Raw genomic sequence first — 15,420 nt, forward strand, 5'->3', positions numbered from 1 at the left:
ATATAAAATGGTAGGCATGAGTCACTTCTGGGGCCCATACGCATCATATCTGAAAATGTGCAAGTGTTACCCATGTAGATTATTATTTCTGGAAATTGGTTAGGAAAGACTGCCTGATGGCTTTTTTTAAGTGAACTCAATTAGATCTCAAAATACAAAAAATAAACTGCTGAATGGGGAACCATTGTAGCAACAAAGTAACAGTGTGAAAGCCCCTCACATAGTACCTGACATCAGTGAATCTAAACTTGGAAAAATCACCAAGAATCTGGCGTTAGAATTTCCCAAATGTCTAAAATGATGGAAAATAAAATCTCCAAAGTACAGACAAGTGAGCTTGAGACGTAATGCCAACAAAATTCTAGAACATGTACAATTTGTAAGCTCTGAGAAAAGTATCTCTGATTCTGGGAGCCAATACAGTTCACAAAAAGGGATTTAACTGACTAATCTCATATTTTAATAGGAAAGGAGATCTGATAATACATCACATCTTTAGTTTATCAAAGGCAGTTATCAAAATCTCTCAGAACGTTTTTGCATAGAAGATGGGATAAGATGGATTTGTAACAAACGCAAAGAGAGTTGAATAATAAATCAGCATCTCCTTGGACAGACACCTTTGATATATGTCAACAGGGTTGTGACATTATCTCTGTTCTGTTCAATATTTTTATCAAAGACTTACTTAAAGGAAAATACAGAGTGTATGCTTATCAGACTCGCAAAAGACCTGTATCTGGGAAGGGTAGTTAATGTACTAGATGACTAACTGAGATTCATTAAGCGTTTAAATGGCTGAAATTGTTATTCAAACAGTATTAGATAGCATAGGGGTATGAGTAAAGACCTATACTGAGAAATAAAAGAACAAATGTTAGTGATCCAGATTAAAACTGTACACACGATACTGACCAAGGGCTTTCAGTTCATCCAAAATTCAAGGAGCTTGTGTGTTCTGGCTATCAAAACAGTCAAGCTGCCAACAGACAGGGAACTGCATTAAGATAAACCAGTTTCATTTTAATTCACTCCAGAAGGTATTTACTGAGCTTCTACTACATGTCAAGTATGATGCAGGACCCAGAGATACAAAGAAACACATGACATCGGCTCTCAAAGTAGTAGCGGAGAGAGACAGGCATTTAAAGAAACAATTACTCATTAAAGAGTTCCAGCAATGGAAATACCTACCAAGTACAGAGATGGCAAAGAGGGAGTTATCATCCTACCTGGGGTGACAGAGACAAGGTGAGTGGTATTCAATGGGAAGCAACAGACTTTCAGGGTACTACTTATAAACTGGAGCATCTTCACAGGAGAGCTCCAGGATCCTGAAGACGGGAGGATCTTGAAATAATGTCTCATGACGGTAGGTTTGAAGAAATGGGGGGTACTTAGTCTAGAAAAAGATGACAGACAGAAATCATACTAAGTTCTTCAGCGGAAAGGATCTTTTATGGTTCTTTTCTAGTGTCTAGCTAAATGCCCAGCCTATAGTTGTCACACGATATCTGAATAAACGGATAAACGTGTGAGTGAATGAATGAGAGAGGAAGGAGGAGGAAGAGGGGAGGGAATAAGGCAGGCAGGCTGACTGACTGAAGGAATGCACTTATTCCATGTAGCTGCCTGAGGGAAAACTAATATCAATAACTATCAGGATGTTGCAAACGGTCTGCCCAAAGGCCAGGTTTAGCCTGCAAATTGTTTTGTTCCAGCTGCATAACTTTTTTTAGTTTTTTTAAATTTACCTAGATTTTTAAAATCAGATATTTCATTACAAAAATTTCCAGCTTCTCCTGAAATACCAGAAACCTGCATGGAAACATCTGGGTGCTCATTATGGATGGGACAAGGGCTCACAATCTGTCATAGTCCCTACCAATCTCTATCATATCCCTAACGTGAAGCCATTCATTTATCATCATATACGCATTAATTTCGTTTCAGGAAAAATGAGAGTGGAATACTTCTCAGGCCTGTATTACTATCAAACATAGGAAAGCAAAAGATGAAATGACCGTTTGAAGACAAACAGAAGAAAGCATAATTCCTCTGGAAAAGGAGAATATTCTCATATGCCTAATATGCACAGCATGATACGGCAAAGAATATAACCTTATAGCCAGCTTATTTTACTCAATTACTCTATCAGCCTGACCCTTTGGTCATGTGAGTTTTCAGCCCTTAGTATACAGATTATAAGGATGCAGACTTTATTTAGCTCAAAGAAATAACTAATATATAAAACTGGAATGGCTGCAAAGATAATCGGAAATGTCCAGGCAGAAGCGTGTGTGCGTGCATGTGTGTGTGTGTAGGCTCCAAGTGATAAATGCATCCTAACATTCCTACCTCAATAAGCCTTTGCATTCTAAAGGAGAATGAAGAACACCAAAGAGACAAGGAAAATATCAGCACAAGAGACAGAAAGGGCCACATAATCCAGACTCCATCAGACTGAGACATAAGCACTAGATGATGCCCGGCTACCACCAATGACCACCCTGACAGGGAATACAACAGAAAAGTGGGGTGCAGAATTCAAATTCTAGTAAAAAGACCAGACTTAATGGTCTGACTGAGACTGGAGGGACCCCAGAAGACATGGCCCCTGGACTCTCTGTTAGCCCAGAACTGAAACCATTCCCGAAGCCAACCCTTCAGATGCAGATTAGACTGGACTATTAAGACATAAAATGATACTCATGAAGACAGGGCTTCTTAGCTCAAATAGATACTTGAGACTAAATGGGTAGCTCCTGTCCGGAGGCAAGATGAGAAGGCAAAAAGGGACAGGAGTTGGTTGAATGGACATGGGAAATCTGGGGTGGAAAGGAGTGTGCTGTCACATTACAGGGAGAGCAACCAGGATCACATAACAATGTATGTATAAATTTTTGTATGAGAAACTAACTTGAACTGTAAACTTTCACTTAAAGTACAATAAAAAAAAGATGAAAATAAAAAATAAGACTTTGCATTCTTTCCTCTACATTATGCCAGGATATTCTGGCATCTAACTTCATTAAACATAGGCCACCATTGAGTCACAGTGGTTCCCAAACTTCTGATCCAACTAGTATGCCTGCTATAAATGCTGATTCCCTGGCTCCATCTTAAGATAGTCCAAGTCAGTAGATCTGAAATGAAGCCCAGTTATCTCGCCCAAGCAACCCAAATGATTCAAGGCAGATGGTACTCAGAACGAGAGACAAATCTAAATGCTTACAGGAAGCTTGTAGAAGGTGGCAATGCTTACCAGCCAAACCTAGTTTTCTCTGTAATAACTCAACACACATTCATTTCCAATATGAACTACAAACCAGGAAAAAAAAATGTACTGTTTGTCATCTTTATCAGATGTCTTCAATGGTGGGGGCTCTCCAACACTTTCCTGGTGTGGTTACACAGCCCAATACTAAATACACAGCATTTCGCCTGTCTTCCTTTACAGCTGTTGGTCTTTCTTCTTCCCCATCTCTTGCCATCATTACAGTTCTCAAGAGCTTATAAGTGGTTTTCACAGTTGTCTTAGATCACTCAGCCAATAAATAACAACATCTGGTTCTTCCTGTTTCTCCTCTAAGGCGAATCCCTCCAGCCCTTAATCATTTTGGTTGTTCTTCTATATTCCCTGCAGTACCGGGAACACATCAGCAAATCATCATGCCTTAATGGATCTAAAGTACCACAGGATGTGATCTGCAGGCACCAATGCAAACACAACAGTGCATATGAGGCAAAAGCAAAATTCATGAGTTTCATCTGAGCTCAAGGCATCACATCCTTACCTATTATAGTCAGAGAGTGTGGGGAGAGGGGAAGGCGAGCTGGTCAAGAGGAGTTCACACTCAATGAAGGGGCAGTTATTGTCACCTTAGTAAGGTCCTTCAGAGTAAGGACTACACCAAAGGCAGCGTGAGGAAACCACATACAGGAACATCAGTAAACATACGTAGAACATGGCAAGTTCCAGGGGAAAAATAGAGTCAGCAAATAATAAAAATTGGAACAGCACAATACCAAATATCTTAGTTATAACTATAACTGAGTTGCCAATTTTCTGCAATTTTTTTTTCTTTTAAAGGTGTGTGTTTGGGGGAGTACCTGGAGGAAAGGAAGTTACAGTCATGTTCTTTTTTTTTTTTTTTTTTTCTTTTTGAGACAGCTTTTTCAGGTCCTTATACTCCATTTAATCCAACAGGAAATATTTCATATCTACCTTACTGACTAGGGAAAAAAAAAACCATTCCTTACAGAAAGCAGGACACTGTCATGGATGAACTTTAGTGATAGCAGGGTGTGGAGAAAACCGCCTGTAATTCTGGAGTTTGCATCAGAAGCTACAGCTGCTCTCTCCAGCTGTGAACTCTGCACAAGCATCAATCAAATATTATGTTTCAATATGCCATCAAAGAAGAGGAAGATCCAACAGTGCTAAAGATACTCATTTCTTTAGGTTACAGCAGAGAGCCACAATTGCCCCTTTCGGAATCAAAGCTGTCCCTTAACCTCTCAGTAAGTAGGACCTATAGAGTCCTGTGGGTGTGTCCAGGGAATTCTTAGTCAGCCTCCACTTTTCTCCTAGAGAGAGGAAGAAAAAAGGTAAATAAGCCAAGCTGACTTCCCCTCTACATAATAAACGTGTAGCTGTACCTAGATGTTTACCTGAAAAAAGCTGAGCACTCACAAAAAATGATGTATTCGTTCATTCCTTCAACAATAACTTACTAAGCCCCTACTCTGTATGTCAAGCACTGTTCTAGGTGCTAGACATATACCTCAAGGAGCTTACACTGTAGTGAGGGGACAGAAGCCAACAAATACACATATGATGCCAGATAGCAATGAGTGCTACTAGGGCAAAGCAGAGTAAGAGAATAAAGGAGGGAATGCTGATGTAGAGAGTGTGGTGGAGATTCACAGAACAGAGGTCAAAGAGGTAGCCAGGGGTCAGATCAAACAGGCCCTGATAGGACACAAAGCAACTCGTACCATCTGGAAAAGGAATAAACCCATTACTTGGGTATGATCAAGCATTCCACACCCTCTTTTTAAAAGTGGGATTACTACTACTCAAAGTTAGGAAAAATACGAATGTAGCTCCAAAGGACAGAAAAGATATTTGTTGATTAAAAATAGAAAAGTTTCAAAAGATGACTTCCAAGCCATCATTCAGGTACTCACCTGCATGATATACTCAAAAATCCCCATGATCCAGGAATACCGCCCTCTCATTTTCCATCCCTCCTACACTGCCAGGCTCTAATCTAATGCATATTCCGTATCTAAAACATAGCCTTCCAGGCTACAATCACAACCTCCTCCTCTTGGGGTTTCTAAGATAACTTTAGTTTGGCATAAATTCTTCAAAGGCAACTTTTTCATTTTTCTCTACAAAATCTTTATTGCCTCCAATCACATTTCTGTCATTGAACACTCTAGACAATGTGGCCAACCAAACATTCTAGACAATCCTCATTTTCTTCTATCATAGACTTAGAAAACAAGTGTATCAGCCTTGTAGCAGCCCAACTGTCTGGAAATGAATTTCCACAGAAGTCAAATCAAAAGTAACAGATTCAAAACGCACATGTCGGCCATTTTTTTTGGGTTTGGGAGGTGGAGGCTAATGCTTATTTTATGGTTGGCGTATCATTTGTGACTAAAAAATGCAAACTGCTACCAAAAAAAAAAAAACTCAAGATCCAAACATTTAAATGCTGCCATCCTTACAGCTGCACGTATCAAGATGTTCTATTTTTTAACTCTGACATTTGAAACTACCCACTTTTACTCTTATGGTTTATATTATCATCAGCAGTCTTCAATAAAATAAAACTTTATAGCAAACCAGTAGAATACTATAATAACCTAAACACAAGAAGAAAATCAACAGTTTAAGCTTTTGAATTGTGACTGTAAACAAATCAGATCTGTTTTTTTCCATGGGCAGAAGAACGAGAAATACAGACCTCAGCTTAAATATCAGCTCCGCACAGAGCTCTTGCCTGACACCATCTTGGGTGGTGCTGTAGTCCTTCTATCATGTCACCCAGTTTTAATTCTCAACATAACATTCATCACTACCTGATATTTCCATGTCTACTTATGTGTTTATTTATTGTCTGATATCTGCTCCTCCTCCCAAAAAAATGGCAGCTCCAAGAAGCAGCAACATCATATGTCTTGTTCAGTATTAACTCCAACGCCTGGAACAGCACTGACTGTAAGGACTGCTTTGAAAATATCTGTCAAAGGAATGAGTGAATGAGCCTTTAATTTGACACAGTTTCCCCATCTTTAACATGGAAGCCATTGCTTTTTTCCTTTTGTGAGGTGCCTTCCACTTGCTTTATTGTTGTTAGGTGAAGTCGATTCCAACTCACAGCGACCCCATGTGACAGCAGAACTGCCCTATAGGATTTTCTTGGATGTAATCTTTACAGAAGCAGATGGCAACATCTTTCTTCCCCAGAGCCACTTGCTTACTGCTATGGAATGGCGCTGCTAACAACCCTGCAGAGACTTCTTCCCAAGGGAGAGCAGGGAAAGAAAGAAAGAAAAACTAAGCACCCTTTAAATCAATCAGGGTCATTTTTCAAGGAGAGTAATGGGCATCATGTGTCTGGGTTCTGTGTCGATTCAGTGTATATGGTGTGGCTTAATGTTTCCCTTCTGATCTGACAGCTACAAAGAGGTTGTGGCCAGTGAAGGATAAAGCAACAAAATAAAAAAGGTTACTGCTACAGATTAAGTTTTCATAGATTCTGCTCTACTATAGCCCAAAAATATTCCTGTAAGCCTTGGAAATGATCTCATGAAAAGACTAGATAAAAGTTTGATTAGAAATACAAATTCATTAGCATTCTAAAGTCTCTTCAAGGAACACAAAATGATGACCATTTCTATCACTTAGAGTTTGACCAGAGAAGCAGAACCAGCAGGAGTGATGCAGAATAAGAGATTACTACAGGGATTTGACCTTGCACAATTGTGAGAGCTGGTTAAATAGTCTAGACAATGCTGCTGCTTCTGTGTCTATGACAGAAGTCAAAAGCCAGCAAGGCAGGCATTCAGGAAGGGAGGATAGACTGACCTGCAGGAATGCAAAGTTGGAACCCACAAGGAAGAACTGGAATACCTGTCTGTTTCTAACTACCTCTAAGGCTCCAGCTTTAATGACGCGAGTAGCCTGCAATAAAGCTGGCATGCTTCCCCACAGAGCTACCCACACACCTGCGTGTACACACAGCTGCACGTACACACACATCCAAGAAGCTGAAGGAGGAAACCTGCAGAGAGCTGGAGGCGCTGAGGGCCTGGCTGCTGCTGCACGCCAACAGCAGGTTAGCCAGCACTTCTGCGACAACCTGCACGAGCTATGACAGCACCAAAATCTACACCCGCCTTCTAAGTGACAGCGTGGCCACTTGACTTCCACAATCCGAATCTTGCAGAAATTTCTCTTGTTGCCAATCCTAAGCCAGAACCATACAGGGAAGGGAATTCTAAGAAACACACCATTGCCATCAAGTCCTGCTAAAATGATACTGTTCAAAACTACTACATCAGAGGTAAGTTGCCTTCATTATCCATTGCCCTGCCTCCCAAAACTGGTAAAATTAGATGCTTTGATAATCCATTTCCTCATTTCAATTTTAACCCATTTCTTATTGGAGAAAAACAGCTATTAGTATCTTTCTATACAAGCAACAAGTATTGTGCATTGCTCAGTTATGTTTATTTTTAAGAAAATTCTTCCCTCTCAGTGTGTACAACATTCAATGACTCAAAATAATAAATTTACTTTTAATAAAAAAAGGGTTTGATTTTTGCACTGCAAAAACTCAGAAAATGATGAAAAGACAAGCTACAGAGTGGGAAAAAATATCTGCCAACCATATATCTCTGACAAAGGAGTTATATCTACAATACATAACTCTAAAAATAGTAAAAAAAAAAAAAAAAAAAATTCACTTGGAAAATGGACACAAGACACAAAGAGACATTTCACCAAAGATGATACATAGAGGGCAAATGAAATGAGCACATGAAAAGATACTCAACAACATTAGCTGTTCAGGAAATACAAATTAAAACTACAATGAGATATCACTACGTACCCTTCAAAATGACTATAATCAAAAATAGTGACGATACCAAATGCTGGCAAGGATATAGAGAAACTGCATCACTCATCCATGGCTGGTAAGATGTCTGGAAAACAGTTTGGCAGTTTCTTAAAAATCTAAATATGCAACTACCATATGACCTAGCAATATGACCTGGGCATTTATCCCAGAGAAATAAAATTTATGGTTACACAAAATCCTGTACATGATTGTTTATAGCAGCTTTATTTGTGAAAACAACCCAGACAGCCTTAAATGAGTGAATCATTAAACAAACTGTGGTACATCCATTCCATGGAATACTACTCACTAATAAAAATGGATCAACTATTGATACACAAAACAAACTGAATGAGTCACCAGAGAATTATGCTGAGTGAGATAGTCCATATTAATAGGTTACATACTATATGAGTTATGAGTCCACATATAAAATATTCTTAAAATTACAAAATTAGAGACATAGAGAACAGATTAATGGTCATGAGGGGTTGTGGGGTGTCTGTGGTTATAACAGCATAGTATGAGGGATCCTTCTGTACTGTCAGGTGGTCACAGAAAGCTACACATGTGTAAGACTGCACAGAACTAAATACACACATACAAAAGAAAAGAGCACATGTAACACTGGCAAAATCTGAATAAGGTCTGTGAATTGCATCAATGTAAATTTCCTGGTTGTGATATTGTTCTACAGTAATGCAAGACCCTACCACAGAGGGAAAATGGGTGAGGTATACAAAAGACCTCTGTATTGTTTCTTGCAATTGCAAGAGAATGTAGAATTTTCTCTAATTAAAAGGTTTTTAAGAACCGGGTTTGGAGTTTCAAAGATTTTTGCTCAAACAAGTAAACTTAAATATAGTTAAAAAAAAAAAAGTGGTTGCAGCAGTACATCAACAGGGAACTGACAGAAATTCAAGCCACATTCAGAAGAGGACATGGAACGAGGGATATCATTGCTGATGTCAGATGGATCATGGCTGAAAGCAGAGAATACCAGAAAGATGTTTACCTGTGTTTTATTGACTATGCAAAGGCACATTAGACTGCATGGATCATAACAAATTATGGATAACACTGCAAAGAATGGGAATTCCAGAACACTTAATTGTGTTCATGAGGAACCTGTACATAGATCAAGAGGCAGTCGTTCGGACAGAACAAGGGGATACTGTCAGGTTTAAAGTCAGGAAAGGTATGTGTCAGGGTTGTATCCTTTCCCATACTTACTGAGTCTGTATGCTAAGCAAATAATCTGAAAAGCTGGACTATATGAAGAAGAATGTGGCATCACGATTGGAGACTTATTGACAATCTTCGTTATGCAGATGACACAACCTTGCTGAAAGTGGAGAGGACTTGAAGCACTTACTGATGAAGATCAAAGACCACAACCTTCGGTATGGATTACACCTCAACATAAAACAAAAATCCTCACAACTGGACCAAAAAGCAACATCATGATAAACAGAGAAAAGACTGAAGCCATCAAAGATTTCATTTTACTTGGATCCACAATCAACACCCATGGAAGCGGCAATCAAGAAATCAAAAGATACACTGCACTGGCCAAATCTACTGCAAAAGACTTCTTTAAAGTGTTGAAAACCAAACATGTCACCTTGAAGACTAAAGTGTGCCTGACCCAAGCCATGGTGTTTTCAGTCGCCTCACACGCATGCGAAAGGTAGACGATGAATAAGCAAGACTGAAGAATTGATGTTTTTGAATTACAGTGTTGGCGAAGAATACTGAATACACCATGGACTAACAAAAGAACAAACAGCTCTGTCTTGGAAGAAGTATAGCCAGAATGCTCCTTAAAAGCAAGGATGGCGAGACTACGTCTCACATACTTTGGACATGTTATCAGGAGGGATCAATCCCTGAAGGACATCATGCTTGGTAAAGTAGAGGGTCAGCAAAAAAGAGGAAGGAAGAGACGGATTGACATAGTGGCCGCAACAATGGGCTCAAGCATAACGACTGTGAGAATGGCGTAAGACTGGGCAGTGTTTTGTTCTGTTGTACATTCTGTTGTGCACAGGATCACTATGAGTTGGAACTATCTCGATACCTAACAAAAATTAAAATAGTTATATAGTTAAGATACTGTTTAAATATTTAACCAACAACTAAACCTGTTGCCATCGAGTCAATTCCAACTCATACAGACCCTGTAAGACAGAGCAGAACTACCCTATAGAGTTTCCAAGGCGATAAATTTTTATGGAAGCAGATTGCCACATCTTCCTCCTGTGAAGTGGCTGATGGGTTCCAACTGCCCACCTTTCAGTTAACAGCCGAGCTCTTAAACATACGCAGCCAAAACCAAAAAAAAAAAAAAAAACCCATTGCTGTCAAGTCGATCCCAACTCATAGCAACCCTATAAGGCGGAGCAGCACTGCCCCACAGGGTTTCCAAGAAGCGGCTGGTGGATCTGAACTGCAAACCTTGCGGTTAGCAGCCAAGCTCTTAACCACTGCACCACCAGGGCTCCTTAAATCTTTTAAGGGCCCTTTAACTGTATTTTCACCATCTACCTAAACAAAAATCATAAAGACACAGACTAACGCTTGGTTCTTACTGAACAGTTAATAAATGTTCTTCCTTGTAACAATCTTTAAAGTTGCATGGGTCTAACTTCATCAATTTCCTCTGTTATACAGGCCTAGCTTTATGCTACTGCACTAGAGGATGTTGTTTTAACTCAGGTGACTATACTGAAACCTGCCTGGTCTTATTTAAAACAATTCATCTGAGCACAGAAAGATTATTTTTTCGAAGAAGCACCCATTCATCTGCAGTTGTTTTGTGTTGCTCTTTAGATTTGCAACTCAATCTTCTCAAAAGAAAAACAAGTGTATCTTACCTAGGCAATGAGATACACTATGAGAAAAGCAATGCATCTTGGACACCAAGCTGCTTTTTAGAATCAATGATTACAAGTAAAGAGTCTCCCCTCAACTTCCTCCTCCTTTGCCGCGTTCTGCTGCCAAACCCATGCTAATTTTCTCCTTCCCCTCTTCCTTCCTCCACCTTTTCTCCTCTGACCCTGTCTTCATCTGCATAAATAAAGCAACATTTTAGAAAGTCAAGAACTAAAAACACTCTTCCTCATCCTCCACCAAATGAGCATAGGCATTGGGCCCAGATCTTTTTAAAAGGAGTATCCTCAGACCAGGGAGGAGGATAATCTCCGTGATGTCAGGTCCAGCCCACCTCACTGTGCACTTCCACACGTTAAATGAACTAATAACCCTCACTGTAATAAATGGCAAAGGTCAATCTAGAACTTAAACATTTATAGCTGTGCTGTCTAAGGAGATTCTAAGAAATATTTGGAAAACTCAAAGTACTGAGCAACTTGTTCACTAGCCAAGATTATCTTTCAACTCTCACCCAGGACAACCTTGAAAGAGGAAAAACGTTTATAAAATATTCTTTTCAGAGTCAAATATGCAATTTCCTCGCCCTCCTTAAAACCTTAAGCTTTCAGCGGAAGAATTAAGTCGAAAGCCCACGAATTGTTGCGAATTGCTATGGTTTTCTTTTCTAAGTCATCAGAGCCACCTGTCAAGAGATACTCCTGGCCAGGGCAGGCTTTTCAAACTGCCGACCCGGTCTCGAATGATCATTACCATAAAGACAGGTTCCTATTACAGCCGTTGGAAAAGGCTTAAAAACGGAAAAGGCTTAAAAACGCTGATGATACGGAACCAATACTAGTTCAGCCGTTTTGTCCGGCACATCATAACAGCTTAAATTCTGAGCCAAATTATAAAAGGCTGAGTCAAGCTCACGGTGGATGTGGCAGCACTTCCCTCAAATTAGCTCTGCTCCTTTCTGTCTGGTGCTAGCCCTCTTTTAAATTCAAGACAATACTCCAGCATACAAAAACCCGGCGTACCCTCGGTTCCCCTTACATTTTATTCACCCCAGAAATGCTGAATCATGACTCTGAGGTTATAAAAGAAAAACTATTTCGGCTGGGACGCAAGGATCCCCCCAGAGGATTCCACGCTTCTGCGTTCCGTTGCTTTGCACGTTTATTAAGTCTAGATGCCAGGTACTTTTGGCAGATTGGAAAGGGTCTGCGAGCAGCCAAAGGCGCGGGGCTAGGGGCGGCGGGGGGAGAGATCCTCTGCTGTCTCCTCTGCTCCTCCCCCCAAAGCCCACGCACCCCTGGCAGCTCAGAGCTCCTGCCTTGTCTCATGCGAACGCTACCCCAAAGGGGCTGACAAGCTCCCTGTTTGCAAAGCTGCCCAAAAGAAATTCCCAGAAATTCCCAACTTGGAAGCAACCCTGCCACCGTCTCCCCTACGGAGCGCGTTGGGCCTCCGCTGGTCCCACTTGGCCGCCCTACATCAGGGGGTGTGCGGAGGCGGCTCCTCCAGACCCCTCCCAGCCCTGCCCCGAGAGAAAAGCCTGCCAAGAGCGTACACTTGAAAAACTCAATTCCAACTACCAGCCTGTACCTCCTGAACCGCCTCAGCAGCGCAGGGAAGCTGGGCAGAGGACTAGGACCCAGAGCGGCGTGGGCAGCCCGCAAACAAGGAATGCATGGCGGGGTGGGGGGGGCAACAAGAAACAGAAATGCCCCCCAAGCCAGGCCCGCAACTTCTCTCGGCCAGGAGCGGCGGCTACAGCGAGGCGAGGGACTCACTTGAAGGTGAGGACACAGAGCGGCCGATAGGACTTATGGCTGGTGTTCTCGGCCATGCCCTTGCCCCAGAAGTCGTTGGCGAAGATGCCCCAGAGGAGCGGGGCGTCGGGCCGCACGTCGGGATTGTTCACGATAGCCCACACGTCGTCGTGCACGAACTCGCCCTGCAGGGAGTTGCCGTAGCACAGGCAACTCGCCCCGGCGAGCAGCGCCGCGGCCCCAGCCGGCGCGAGTCCGCAGTCCCGCCACCGGGAGGGCGTGCGGTCCCGGCCGCTGCCGCTTCGGGCAGAGGTTGTCACCACCATCGCGCCGCCGCCGCCACTGCTGTCCTGGCCTCTCCCGGGTGTCTGGCATCCTCCCCTTCCGGGGTTCTGGAGGCGCACAGCGGCTGCCCGGAGGTGGGCTCGGGCATGGTGCTGCGGCGGCTGAACTCGCCGCCGGCGCCCCGCGCTCTGCCGCCGTCTGCGCCGCGGAGTTGGCCCAGCTGCAAATAAACAGCAGTCCCCCCGCCTCCCGGGCCATCGCCACCTCCTCCGCCCCACTGCGCATGCCCCGCGCGCTCTCGCCTCCACCCACCCCTCCCCAATCCCGGGACTAGTGCTTGTTTTCCCGCACACGCCGGCACCTTGCGCCTCCCCTCGGGCTCATCGCAGCGCTCAGTCCGCAGCCGCACGCGTCCGGATGAGGCAAGAGTTCTCGCGCAGATGGAGCGCGGGTCGCGGCCGTGGCCTTGCTCGGTGGAGGCGGGGAAAGGGCTCCCGGAGATCCCGCCTGGTGTGCCCGGCTGTGCTCATCCCCTCATTCCACCTCTTTCATTTCTGGCGGGCACCTCCGGGCATGGGGCCAGGGCGGCTTTAGCAAGTGCGCACCGTGAAACCCCTACTCCCCACCCCTCAGAGAAAGAAAAGGGGCTGCTGCTTCCCGGGAAGTTCCCGGCTTTTCAGCACCCCGGACAACAACAGCAGCAGCAGCGCTAGGGGAAACGCTCTCCTGCCCCGCACAAGCGCTCGCAGTCGCACCCGTCGCCCCACCCGTAAAGTGCCCTGAGTTTTCTCTCACCCGCCCGGCGCTACGTCCGGCAGACCGGCCTCCGGGGGAGGAGCGCGGCCAGTGACTCCTGGAGGAGACCTTGGGGAATGGAGCCTCCAAAAGCACCTTTCCGAAAACGAGGAGAAAGGTCTCCCCCGCCAAGGACTTCCTGCCCGCCCTTCCCGGGTTTGTCCAGAGCCACCACCCGGCCTGTTTTCTTTAACTGCCTTTTCCTCTGCCCCACACTTAACACGAAGTGCCAGATTCGATTTTTGATTTAGGTTTCGGGATTAATGTGGTTTCTGAAACATTTCTCCCTGTTTTATTTAAACTCTTGAGAAAATCTTGGAGATGCCAAACAAATTCTTTTTTCTTCTCATCTAAATGGACCACTTGGGTCAGATTATTATTTCCTGGACTTTGGATGTGCTTGAATTGTTTCTGCTAATATGCAAAGAATTGCATAAGGCATCTGACTTTGGCTTCTAAACTTCTCTGCCTTTCCGAAAGCCTGTTTTCCTTTTTAAAATATTAATTATAATATGTTGCTGTTGTTGTTAGGTCCCGTAGAGTCACTTCAACTCAAAGCGACCCTACAGGACAGTAGAGCTGCCCCTTAGGGCTTCTAAGGAGCGGCTGGTGGATTTGAACTGCCGACCTTTTGGTTAGCAGCCAAGCACTTAACCACTAGCCATCAGGATAGATAAATTATATATCCCAGAGTGATTAGTACTAGACTTTCTCCAGGTTTGAAAATCTGTTAACTCTTTCAGACTGCTTATTTTTGTAGTTACTAGAATGTGACACATCTAGACGGGCCGATTAACCAGTAATCAAGGTATCCAAGGGTTTAATTGTGTTTACCTACTAATCTATAGTGCCCAATTTCACATGGGTTTCCCCACGTCAAAGATGAAAAACACGTGAAATTCTGCACTACAGATTAGTAAGTAAACACAAGTAAGCCCTTGCATAACTTGCTTATTGAGTAATCTGTCTCTGATCCAGGATCCAGAAAGAATTTAAATTACATAATTCACCATTTGATTTTATTCCTATCCTTCCAAAATCCTTAAAAACCTCGTTTATCTTTTTTAAAAAATGATAAAAATAAAGTGCATAAATTGTTCTTAAGAGACTGACTGTGCATTTGTGTGGCTCTTTATTACCCAAATTTATTCCAAAATAAATTAAGACAGCATATGTAAGCAGTTGAAAACTCAATGAATGAGACAAACTTATTACAAGTTGGGCTACGTTTCACCCATTTTCATTTTGTTTTTTGGTGATTTGAATATTAGTGACTGAGATGCAAAACTGAAAATCCAAAGTATGGATGTTCTCATCCTTTCATCAAAACTTTTTCACCCCTGCCCGGACAGAGCTGGAGAAAAATGTAGAACAAAATTCTAACTCACAAAAAAAGACCAGACTTACTGGCCTGCAGGAGACTGGAGAAACCCCAAGAGTATGGTCCCCAGACACTCTTTTAGCTCAGTAATGAAGTCACTCCTGAGGTTCACCCTTTAGCCAAAGATTAGACAGGCCACAAAACAAAACAAGACTAAAGGGGCACACCA

At 42.8% G+C, this 15,420-nt stretch overlaps 1 protein-coding gene across 1 annotated transcript in view; it reads right to left on the reverse strand.

Annotated features, from left to right (window-relative positions):
* Positions 1-12,953, reverse strand: part of TMTC1 (transmembrane O-mannosyltransferase targeting cadherins 1) — a 342,295-nt gene extending 329,342 nt beyond the window's left edge. Inside the window, exon 1 of the mRNA XM_023738067.1 lies at positions 12,812-12,953. Coding sequence (XP_023593835.1) covers positions 12,812-12,867 — 56 coding nt within the window. The 5' untranslated portion in view covers positions 12,868-12,953. The remainder of the gene's footprint in view (positions 1-12,811) is intronic.
* Between the last annotated feature and the right edge of the window lie 2,467 nt (positions 12,954-15,420).

The sequence above is a fragment of the Trichechus manatus genome, unplaced genomic scaffold, assembly GCF_000243295.1.
Source record: "Trichechus manatus latirostris isolate Lorelei unplaced genomic scaffold, TriManLat1.0 scaffold00112, whole genome shotgun sequence".
In the NCBI taxonomy this organism is placed as follows: Eukaryota; Metazoa; Chordata; class Mammalia; order Sirenia; family Trichechidae; genus Trichechus; species Trichechus manatus.